Here is a 12,204-nt window from a genome sequence, read left to right on the forward strand (position 1 = left end):
TGTTCTATTCTCTGCACAGGAAAAACAGAGGGGAGATTCACAGAGTTAATGACTGATCAGCAAAAAGGGACTCACATTTGGGAAACCTGCAACGACTATTGAACCCATGTTTACCAGGAAGAATCCTGGATTATTTGAAAGGGACATATTAATTTGTAAAATGCAAGAAAGGGCGTAAAATGAGACAAAAGTGCTCACCAAGAGCAGAATAACCTTTGTGGCTCTGGACTCAGCAGAGGATTTGAGGGACAAGTTGCTTCTATGAATGTGCTTCATTTTCTGCTTGTGTCTGTAGAGGATGCAGACCATGGAGCTACTGGACCAAATCATCACAACACAAAAAATACATCAGGGCTTGTGTGTAATACTGCAGCGAGAATGTCAATGGCTTTGTCATGACGAACGGCAGAACAGAATCCAAACCATTTTAGATTTGTCATATTCCTATGGTTCAATCTTGCAGTTATATACATAGGAAAATCAATGTTTTTTTTATGAGGGCCAGGATCCAACTTATGTATACACTAGCAACAATGTAACTGGGAGCTTGGACTTTAAGGTGTGTCCACCTGGAGCCCATTGGGCTGATGGTAATGGCCTGGAAGATGCTTAAGAAGCAGGTGCTGGTGAGAGACACATTCCTCCCTACCCTGTGAAGATAGAAGATCTGTTTGCATCCAAAATCATTGAGGAAGTTTTTCAAACCTAAAGTTTCCATTGTGTGGGGAACTCCTTTAGACAGAAGAGTTAAAAGGTTAGCTGCAATCAAGTGCTGCAGAATCCAATCTGTGAGCCTTAACCTGATCCCAGTGAAGTAAAGCAGAAGATAGTTGTAGACTAAGAAGGAGTTGCCCAGGATTGCACTTGCAGATTGTGATAAAAACATCATTTTTACAACCATATCACTGGCTTCCATAATGTCACTCTTGTGGTCTCAGGATCATGGCATGTGAAGTTGATGCATGGGCTGCTTGTTATATACTGTGTTCTATATCCATAATAAGACTAACGCAAAATCCTTCTTTGATTTTTTTAAACAACTAATCAAAAAGTAGCATTATAACCTAAAAGAGAATGTATAATGTATAACTCCTATCTTTGAATATATGGTAATACAGTTTAGTCTATATTTACAGTCAGTGTGGAATCCCCTACTCTGACTCCAGTTATGCAGATGAGGAAAAGTGAGATAAGATCATCTGAGTGAATTATTTGTAAATTTATGATTGATTGATAAAGTGAGGACTTTCAAAGTCCATAAAGTCAACAGTTAGGCTACTGGAATCCCCAATGACTTGTAAAACCATTCAATTCAGTACTTAAAATGAATATCCAGATACTTAGGTTTGATTATTATACATTTATACCTTTTCAAAATTACTGTTTCTGTGTGTTTTGTAGTGGATATTTTGTTTCCATGTGTGTGTTACTGTTTCTTGCACGAGTGAGTACCTATTCTTAGAGAACACTGGGTATTTTAATGTACAGCAGGAACTATAACCCTACAGGAACCATTGTCAGGAGAAATCATATACATCAGTGCAAAATTGTCCCACATTTCAGATAGCTGCCTTTGCCTTTTGGATTATTTATATTTGTTAAAAACAATTAAAATAATAGCCTAATGGAAACCAATCATAATCACATGTTTTTCCTTAATTTCAATAAAAAAACACATAATAAAAGTGTGTGGTGCACACACAGTACAACTAGGAATCTGATGACATATTTCAGTGCTAATTGGTACCTGAGCAATGATCTGTGAGCACAAACATAAGGTATGCTCACTATGCATACATTCTGTCTTTTGTCCGCATCAAGATTTGTGCTTTGTAAACCTTGAAGTATTTGAGGTTGTACAAAAGGCACTTTAGTTAAGGCCACTAGCTGCTTTTCCAAAGGACCCAAGTTCAATTCCTAGCATAAACGATTGTTCAGACAGTCATGGGGGTTCCAACACCCTCTTCTGGACTTTAATTATTTCAGACACACATGTGATACACAGATGTACATAATTTCATATACACAAAATGAAAGTAAAGGGAATACACCTCAACTTTCCAATTCTTACTATTAAAGAATAAATAAATAAAATATAGCATTCATTAGAAAAACCATTAGATTCACATTGTAATTAAACTTAGATTGTAATATCTAAACAGTCAATTTGCTCCTCTATATCATTATATATTCTACTATCAAATTAGTCCAGAATATATACTATATATGCATATATACACATATATGTCAATTAACATATATGCATACACATGCGTGTATATATGCTGGAATAATTCTATAGTGTATTATAAATATATATGATACATATATATGTGTATGTTTATTTATATCAATTAAGGAAGAATGATGTAAATGATGTAAAAGCATGATGGTCCACATCTGCCAGGCAGTGTCTAACTTGCTAAACAATGGTGGTGATTTTTGTGTAAAGGTCTCTGAGTATGACTTAGGAGGGCAGTAGCTGCATCACAATCTCAGAATACTTGGCTTTCGAGGTAGATACAGTCTCTCTCTCCACCAATGGCCTCATAGGTCAGAGTTTAAGATTTTCTACTCAAGCACACTACATGCAAATATGCTTTCATACATGCTTCCATGATTCATTTACCTTCCTCCCACTCTCTGAAGCACCTCTCAAGAATATATAGAATCACCTCATCAGCAGGAAGGATTACCATGATCATGGCTGAGCAGTAGATCAGTTTTAAAACATTGCATTCCAGCTTTCAGTATCTGAAAAAATGACAAGAATTCCAATGAGTGGAGGATTGATAAAGATAAGAACGTCAGAGACTGTGTTCTGTGTCTATTACCTCATGTTCGTTTTGCCTGTGTCCTGAGTTTGTGCTGCATTCAGGTTTTTCTTAAGTTGCCAGGTGGCTTTGTTATGCTACTTAATTCCAAGTTGCTTTTCTGGAAGTCTTGATTAGCTGGAGTCTTCAGATGAGTTTTGCTCTGTGGATTCTGTCTCACAGACTCTATGAGTGCATGCCAAGAGCTGTTTATCTTCTTAGAATGGCTATCTCACAGCAGTCTTATGGTCTTATGGTCCCTGACATATTCTGGTGGGAGCCACCAGTGCCTGAGATATGGGTATATTATTCTGTGATCTCACCTCCCAACAGACCTGCAATTACCTTTTCACCTTCAGTAGTAATGTGTTCATAACTTTGCATAAGGCAGGTGGAAACTTTTCTGAGCATCTTTTCCCAGATGTCAGGTATCAAAAACAATTTCAAGTTTCTTGCTATCCTCTAAATGAGGTGTTGCAGTTTGAAGCTGCTGATATCTGTTCAGTTTCCTGGAGACCAGTATGGATTGTAGTGAGGAGCTGTGGGCTGTGTTCTGCTGCCTGGCTCCTGGCCGCCTGGCTAGCTTATGCCCCAAAATAACAACACACAAATTGTATTCTTTTAAACACTGCCTGGCCCATTAGTTTCAGCCTCTTACTCAGATCTTGATTAACCCATATCTAATAATCTGTGTAGCACCACAAAGTGGTGCCTTACTGGGAAGATTCTAGCTTATGTTCATCTTGGGCTGGGGCTTCATCACATCTGTCTCACTGAGGAGAGGCAGGGAAATTGTCTGAGCCATCTACCTCACTTCCTTCTTCCTGTTCTGTCTACCCCACCCGCCTAAATCTTGCCCTATCAAAAAGTCAAGGCAGTTTCTTTATTAACCAATGAGAGTAGAGTCCTCCATCAATGGATGATGAAATTCTGATGTCTATCTTCCATACACCATTGAGGTAAGTTTACATTTTTCTATTTTGTGATTAAGTGATATGTTATGTGACCAAATCCAGTTTGTCTATTTCTGAAGTGAGAGATCTGTCTTTAATCCAGTTTCTGGCATTTTGGTGTGTCAAAATATTTTTTGTGTCTAATTCATAACTTTGATTTTCCTACTAATTTGTCTTTCATTAGAAATCAAATAGGCAGCCAGACAGGCAATGAAGGTCCACAGCTTTAATCCCAGCTCATGGTAGGTAAAGGCAGGTGAATTTCCATGAGTCTGAGGCCAGCCTGGTATGCAGAGTTAGTTTCAAGACAGACAGGACTACACACACAGACATAGACACACACAGAGACACAAAACAATCCAAGAAGCAAAAAAAAACCCACCACCACCACCAAAACATACAAGTTTTATCAGGGATAAAAATATAATAATGTAATATAATGTATGAGATATATAATTTAATATACTATGAAAAAATCTAACACATCAAATTGGGACTAAACAAACAAAGAAGAATGAAGATCCTAAGAGAAGTCACAGAAACTGAGACCCCCTTATTCACACAGGTAGGAATCTCATAAAAACACTAAACTGGAAGCTACAATATATAATAAGCAAAGAACAAGGTGCAGACCCATGCTGACCTCAGTGTCTGTGAGTTCATATGAGCTTGATCATGTTGATTTAGTCGGTCTTATTTTCTTGGTGTCTTGAATTTTCCCTGCTCTTACACTTTTCTTCATGTCCTTTTCCATTAAAATCTCTCAGCTCTTTGGGATGTGGTTTGATAAAGACATACCATGTAGGACTGAGTGTTTCAAATTTTCTCAGTCTGCGTAATGTCTGTCTGTGGGTCTCTGTATTCATTTCCATCTGCTGCAGTAGCAAGCTAGTGGGTACAGAAAAAATACAAAAGAGACCAAGACACTACTGGTAAAGAGGCCTTCAGGAGGGCTAAAGGCCTTGGATTCAATGAATGAATACAAAAGAGAGCAAGAGACTACTGGTAAAGAGGCCTTTAGGGGGGCTAAAGGCCTTGGATCCAATGGGATAGGTCAGACAGTGAAAAGGGAGCTAGCAATGTACTCATGATAGAAGATACATCTCAACCCTGACCTTTAACACAAGGGAACATTATATTTTCCACAGGGAGGAGCAATTTGGAAAGTTAAGGAACTTCCATGGGTTGTCAGTGTTCCATTCTGATATGAGACATGGATGCACTGAAACAGTATGGGCATACATGTTTCTTGGTATCCTGCCAGAACAGAGGATCTGGCTGTAGTTGAAGGCTCAACATGCTGTATCACGTTCTTGTTACCTCCTTTATCTGAGCTGAGTTTGTCAGTACAGGTCATATTCAAAAATTATAGCAGAGATAAGCAGGGGTCATAGGAGTACCTGGCTTCTTGGGAAGAAAAGTGGAGTAAGAAGACTTGACTCAGAGAAATTGTCCAGACTGTATCTTTTGATTAATGTCAGAAGAAAGGCAGTAAAACTAGGGGACTCAAGAAAGTTGACAAATTCAGTGCAATTTGTAGGACAATACTCATTTTTATTATTACATTTTAATTATATACTCATTTTATTATATAAGTATTTTATTATCTACTTATTGTTATTATTACATCTCCATTGATAGCAGTTATGTGATCACAGTACTTCAGAGAAGCCTGCTTTACAGGCTCAAGATCATACAACACACAACTGTGCTGTTTTCAGAATAACACCTTAGGTGTGTGACCATCAGTTATCCTAACAAGTCTCTAGAAATTTAGCAAAACTGCAGAGATTGCCATGTTCCTATCCAAATATATGTCTTTTTTTCATTTCATGTTCTCACTGAGAAATATCAACATTGTCATTTCTGAGCACATGCCATAAGTGTATTATATTCTCACACAACCTTACTCTAAGTTTAACTCTGGATGTCACAGTGCTCTTCATCCATTATGTTCTTCCCAGCACAACTATATTGAAAAAATCTAGGTGAAGATTAGGAACTCTTTTTATGCTTTGCTGATTCTTGCTCATATTTTATTGTAGTAGCCAATTATCTTCAGAACACCAGGATCCACTGGTACTTGCTTGGAGAAGGCAGAGATCCTGCTGACCCCAGGTAAAAATGTTTATAACCCTTGAGTGTTTCACAATATTGGGAAATCATGTTGAAAATTGTAAAATTATAAGTAAGGACTCCAAATAAGTGCACTCTGTGTTAGTGGGGAAGGACATTTAGTCAAGGTGCTGTAAGTATAGGGTTAAAATTTCCAGTCACAGGTGTGAGCTGCATTTCCTCCTCCACATTTCATTACCTTTTTTGCCATTGTAGATGGGTAATTGAAAGAACAAAATGAGCCATTATTGCAAAAGATATAACACTTTACTTTCAGGACAGTCTAGGAGACAAACAAGAGCTGATGTCAGAGTACTGCATAGCATAAAAAATTATGATATCTTGAAATTTGTGTGAAAATGGATGAATCTAGAAAACATCATATTGAGTGAGGTAACTCAGTCCCAGAAAGACAAATATTATATGTACTCACTCATAAGTGGCTTTTAGACATAAAGCAAATAAAACCAGCCTACAATTCACAATCCCCCAGAACCTAGACAACATTGAGTACCCTAAAAGAGATATACACGGATCTAATCTACATGGGAAGTAGAAACACAAAAGGTCTCCCGAGTAAATTGGGAGCATGGAATCTATGGGAGAGGGTAGAAGAGGCAGGGAGAAGAAGAGAGGGGATTGGAGGAAAATATATAGCTCAGTAAAAGCAATTTTAAAAAGAAAAGCTGATGTATCCTCTATGCTGGCTTCTGCAGTTCCAGAAGTCACTATTCAAGCTGATGCAGGTGAATTGTCCCTGAGAGCTTGGTCATTTATGGTTTTGGTGTACTACTCTGTCAGTATACTGAATAAATTGTGTCTAGGGATGCAATAGTAGCTTGGCAATTACAGCAGTAGCCAAATGATTACTGAATGCATTTAAGATGTTTCACAAGAAGTTTATGGTATTTTGTTCTTACCAGGGTAGAGAAATTTAGCTGGAGAGGTCTTAGGGCCTATAGGTGAGACCAATGCTATTGTATTGATTAATGAACATTATGACAGGGCACACTGCTTCTTGAACCTTGTTGCTTATACCCATAGATTATTTGTAACATTGGCTTCAGTAATAAATTTTGTATACTTCCAGTGTGCCGCTGTTATTGCATAATGGTACATTCATTGAATTGTTGAAAATAAGTGGTCATTGATGTGGTATACATTGGTCAATTCTCAGGCATAAATTATAGAATTTAGACCGACATATGTTTTAGCATTTAAAGACTGTCAGAAAATAATGGAGGGAATGTAAAGACTGTATGAGACAGAAAAAAATGACATATTGTGTAGCTACTTTCTCATATTTGGAACAATTTCTCTTAGAGGTAAGAATAACTCAAGAGACTCAGGAGGGATAAAGAACAGTAATGCTTAAGAGTCCTAGAGAAAGTTTATTGTGGGCTTAGAAATCAAGTGGCAAAGGAACGGTGCTGTGGGATAATGTTCTTGTACCCTGTAAAGATTTGTCACTCATATTGGTTTAGTAAGAATGCTGATTGACAAGTAGACAGGCATAAAGTATAGATGGGGTTATCAGACTAGGAGAATTCAGGGAAAAGGCTCAGTCTGTAGTCACCTGCTAGACACAGAGGAAGCAAGATGAGAATGCCTCACTGAGTAAGGTACCAAGTCATGTGGCTAAACATAAATACGAATTATTAGTTCATGTAAGTTTTAAGAGCTAGTTAATAATAATCCTGAGCTAATAGGTCCACCAGTTTATAATTAATATAATCCTCTATGTGTTTCATTAGAACTGAAATACTGTAGGATCAGACAGGACTGAAACTTTTGTCTACAGAAAGGAGAAGAGATATGTGTGCTGAAGATGATGGAAGTAAACATAGGTTGAAGTTAGCATGAATATAAGAAGGTAATTGAGTCACAGAGAGATAAGGCATATCATCCAATAAGAAAATTAACAAGGCAATGTAGGAGCTGGAAAAGACAAAGGTCTTGGTTGACATAAATAACCTAAGAGAAACAATGAGAAATAACAATCTTGGGTATATGGGGTGGTATATATAAGTTAGATTCATAGAGTTGTATTAAATTGCATGAGTGAAAACTGAGGCATATTCTGTTGTTTGATATAAATACTCAAAGAAGGAAGAGAGACATGGTAATTAGGGAGTATCCATTGAAGATCTAATAAAACATTCAGAAAACCCAACTGATCTTCATAGAATAGAGAATTTCTAAGTGGCAGCCATATAATTAAGTAAAATAAAAATCTGTTAGAGACATCATCATCCCCAGCTTAAAGCTATATTGCAGAGTGAATGAAAATAAACTCATGTTATTGAAAACAAATTCATTAACCATGGGATAAAATTGAAAACCTACATATAAACTCACAATTCTAGAAATACCTATTTTTTTAACAAAGACAACAATGAAAAAAAAAAAGACTGTCAGAAGAACAAGAAAAGGTAATTGGGGTGAATAATAAAAAAAATCACTATACTCATGTATAAAATGTTATGGTGAAACCCATTATTATATGATTATGTATAGTAGATGCTAAAAATAAACATAAAAACTACTAACTTAAAAAAAAACAAAAAAAAATTTTTTTAAATTTAATTCTTTTTCATTGATTCCATTTTTTAAATTTTTATTGCTTTATAAATAATACCATTCAAAATTTCCTCTTCCTCCCCTCCTCCCATTTCCCTCCCACTCCCCCACTCCCTCTCCCTCCAGTCCTAAGAGAGGGAAGGGTACCCTGCCCTGTTGGAAGTCCAAGGCCCTCCCTCTCCATCTAGGCCTAGGGAAGTATGCAATCAAACAGATTAGGATCCCAAAAAGCCAGTACATGCAGTAGAGACAAATCCCAGTGCCATTATCATTGGCTTCTCAGTCAGCCCCCATTGTCAGCCACATTCAGAGAGTCCAGTTTGATCACATGCTCATTCAGTCCCAGTCCAGCTGGCTTTGGTGAGCTACCATTTAGATCGGGCAAACTGCCTCAGTGAGTGAACCAACCCCTTGCAGTCCTGACTTCCTTGCTCATCTTCTCCCTCCTTCTGCTCTTCAACTGAACCTTGGGAGCTCAGTCCTTTCCCTCCTCCCCACCCGCATGCTGCCAACTTTTGCCTGGAGATCTTGTCTGCTTCCAGTTTCCAGGAGGATCTATATATGTTTTTCTTTGGGTTCACCTTATTATTTAGCTTCTCTAGGATCACAAACTATAGGCTCAATATGAATGAATATGGCTAAAATCCACTAATGAGTGAGTAAATACTATATTCATATTTTTGGGTCTGGGTTATCTCACTCAGTATAGTGTTTTCTATTTCCATCCATTTGCATGCAAAATTCAAGATGTCATTGTTTTTTTTATCACTGAGTAGTACTCTAATGTATATGTGCCACACATTCTTTATCCATTCTTTCATTGAGGGACATGTAGGTTGTTCCTAGGTTCTGGCTACTACAAATAATGCTGCTATGAATATAGTTGAACAAATACTTTTGTAGTATGATTGGGCATCTCTTGGGTAGATTCCCAAGAGTGGTATTGCTGGATCTCGAGGTAGGTTGACTCACAATTTTCTGAGAAACTGCCACACTGATTTCCAAAGTGGTTGCACAAGTTTACATTCCCACCAGCAATGGATGAGTGTTCCCCTTACTCCACATCCTCTCCAGCATAGGTTATCATTGGTGTTTTTTATTTTGGTCATTTTGACAGGTGTAAGACAGTATCTCAGAGTTGTCTATCTGCTATCTCTAGTGTTAGGATTTTCCCCATTGCTTAGGGTTTTTATTTATTATGAGTTCTTTTTTTATTGAGCTCTACATTTTTCTCTTCTCCCCTCCCTGCCTCTCCCCTCTTCCCTTCAACCCTCCCTCAGGGTCTCCATGCTTCCAATTTACTCAGGAGATCTTGCCTTTTTCTACTTCCCACATAGATTAGGATCTATTTAAGTCTTTCTTAGTGTCTTCATTGTTGTCTAAGTGTTCTGGTGTAGTGCGGAGCTGCAGGCCAGCTTCCCGCCACCCGGCTCCCAGCCACCGGCTAGCTTTACCCGAAATAACAACACACAAATTGTATTCTTTTAAACACTGCCTGGCCCATTAATTTCAGCCTCTTATTTGCTGATTCTCACATCTCTTGCTTTAACCCATATCTAATAATCTATGTAACACCAGAAAGTGGTGTCTTACGGGGAAAGATTCAGCATGTCTGACCTGGTGGCTGGCTTAATTGCATCTGTCTCCCTGAGGAGAGGCACGGCAGTCTGCCCCAGAGAAGCGAGGCATGGCGATTTATTAACTTCCCTTCCCAGCATTCTGTTCTGTCTACTCCGCCCACCTAAGGGCTGGCCAATCAAATGAGCCAGGCAGTTTCTATATTAACCAATGAAATCAACTCAAACAGAAGACCCTCCCACATCACTCTGGGATTGTAATTTGTAGGCTGGTTTTCTTTGTTTTATGGCTAAAAGCCACCTGTGAGTGAGTACATGTGATAATTGTCTTTCTGGGTCTGGGTTACCTCAGTCAAAATAATATTTTCTAGCTCCATCCATTTTCCTGCAAAATTCAAGATATTATTATTATTATTATTATTATTATTATTATTATTATTTATTGCTGTGTAGTACTCCATTGTGTAAATGTGTAAATGTACCACATTTTCTTTATCCGTTCTTCAGTCGAAGGGCATCTAGGTTCTTTCTAGGTTCTGGCTATGACAAACAATGCTGCTACGAACGTAGTTCAACACAGTAGGCAAAAATAATGAAATCTTGAATTTTGTGGAAAAATGGATGGAACTAGAAGACATCATTTTGAATGAGGTAACCCAGACCCAGAAAGACAATTATCACATGTACTCATACATAAGTGGTTTTTAAACATAAAGCAAAGTAAACCATCCCACAAATTACAACCCTAGAGAAACTAGACAACAGTGAGGACCCTAAGAGTGACATACATAGATCTAATCTACATAGGTAGTAAAAAAAGACAAGATCTCCTGAGTAAATTGGGAGCATGGGGACCTTGGGAGAGGGTTGAAGGAGAGGGGGAGGTAGGAAGGGGAGCAGATAAAAATGTAGAGCTCAATAAAAATCAATAAAAAAGAAATATTAATTAAAAATAACCTAAAAGCAAATTAAAGTTCATTTAACATGTTTATCACCAAACATAGCAATATAATCTAAAATAAATTACTTTTTTGTTAAAGCATTATATTACTCTTTTGTTTATTTATGCTATAAAACATAAACATTAGGCTTTTATTTAGTTTTAATTGAACATTTCAAACATGTGAGTTGTATTCTCTATTATGTAATATTTAGTTAAGGATAATGAATTCTACATTAATAAATACATGCTGACCTATATAAGTATATAACACATATACTCATATATACATGCCCATATCCACAATGTAAATGTTCATTTAACAAAATACTCATCTTCATATTTAAAGACATATTGTTTAGGGTGTTTTCCCCATTCCTTATGCAAAAACACCTGAACACTCTGGACTTATGTTTCAAGAGCAGGAAGCGGCTGACAGTAGGGAAACACTCAGCAAGTAATGCAGACACCTGCAGCAGGAACAAGCTATGATAAATAGGAAGCATTAAATGATAAAAGTCCAGCAGAGTGTGTGTAAACATACAAGGTGCTAACCAGGAGAAGGATGGTTTGGGCAGCTCTGGACTCAGGGGAAGGTCTGGTGGAGACCTTAGCACTAGGCATGTGTTGCATCTTTTCCTATGCCTGTGCAGAATAGCTATGGAGTTAATGACCCAGATCATGATCCCCCCAAATAGACAAGGACCTGACAATAATGCTGCATACAATATAACACTGATTTCACCATTATGATTAGTGGCACAGTATTCCAGATATCTTAATAGATTTGTTGTGTTGTTCTTGCTGTATTTTGCTTTCACAAACACAAGATAAAACAACTGCCAAGCATGTACAGGATCCAGCTAAGGTACACAGAAGGGCCAATGTGTTTTTTGTCTGCTCCGTTTAAACATCTCTCTATCTGTATTTCATGGAGCTAATGGTGATAGCCTGGAAGATGTTCAGGAAGCTAGTGCTGCCTAAGGACACACCCCCACCCACTTTGGAGATAGAAAAGCCCTTTGATTCCAAAATCATTGAGAAAGTCTTTCAGCCCTAAAGCTGCCATTGTTTGTGGCACTCCTTTACACAACTAAGTTAAGATGTTGGTGTTGGCTACAGTCAAGTACATCAGAATCCAGTCTGTAGACATTGACCTGCACCCCCTGAAGTTAAACAACAAATAGTGGAGGAGGAGTGAAGGCGTGAATCATAAAGAATCCCAC

General features: G+C 37.7%; 2 protein-coding genes across 4 annotated transcripts in view; both read right to left on the minus strand.

The window, feature by feature from the left end:
• The window catches only part of LOC119820864 (zinc finger protein 54-like), a 65,020-nt gene that overhangs the window by 39,476 nt on the left and 13,340 nt on the right, over positions 1-12,204 (minus strand). For all 3 annotated transcript variants that reach the window (XM_038339537.1, XM_038339536.1, XM_038339538.1), the window contains one exon: positions 2,630-2,754. The gene's annotated coding sequence lies outside the window, so the exon portion shown is untranslated. The remainder of the gene's footprint in view (positions 1-2,629; positions 2,755-12,204) is intronic.
• Positions 46-916, minus strand: LOC119821738 (vomeronasal type-1 receptor 4-like). Its single transcript, XM_038340864.1, is given in 3 exon segments — positions 46-332; positions 335-491; positions 494-916. Coding segments are annotated over 3 exon segments (867 nt in total).

The sequence above is a fragment of the Arvicola amphibius genome, chromosome 8 (assembly GCF_903992535.2).
Source record: "Arvicola amphibius chromosome 8, mArvAmp1.2, whole genome shotgun sequence".
NCBI classification, from domain to species: Eukaryota; Metazoa; Chordata; class Mammalia; order Rodentia; family Cricetidae; genus Arvicola; species Arvicola amphibius.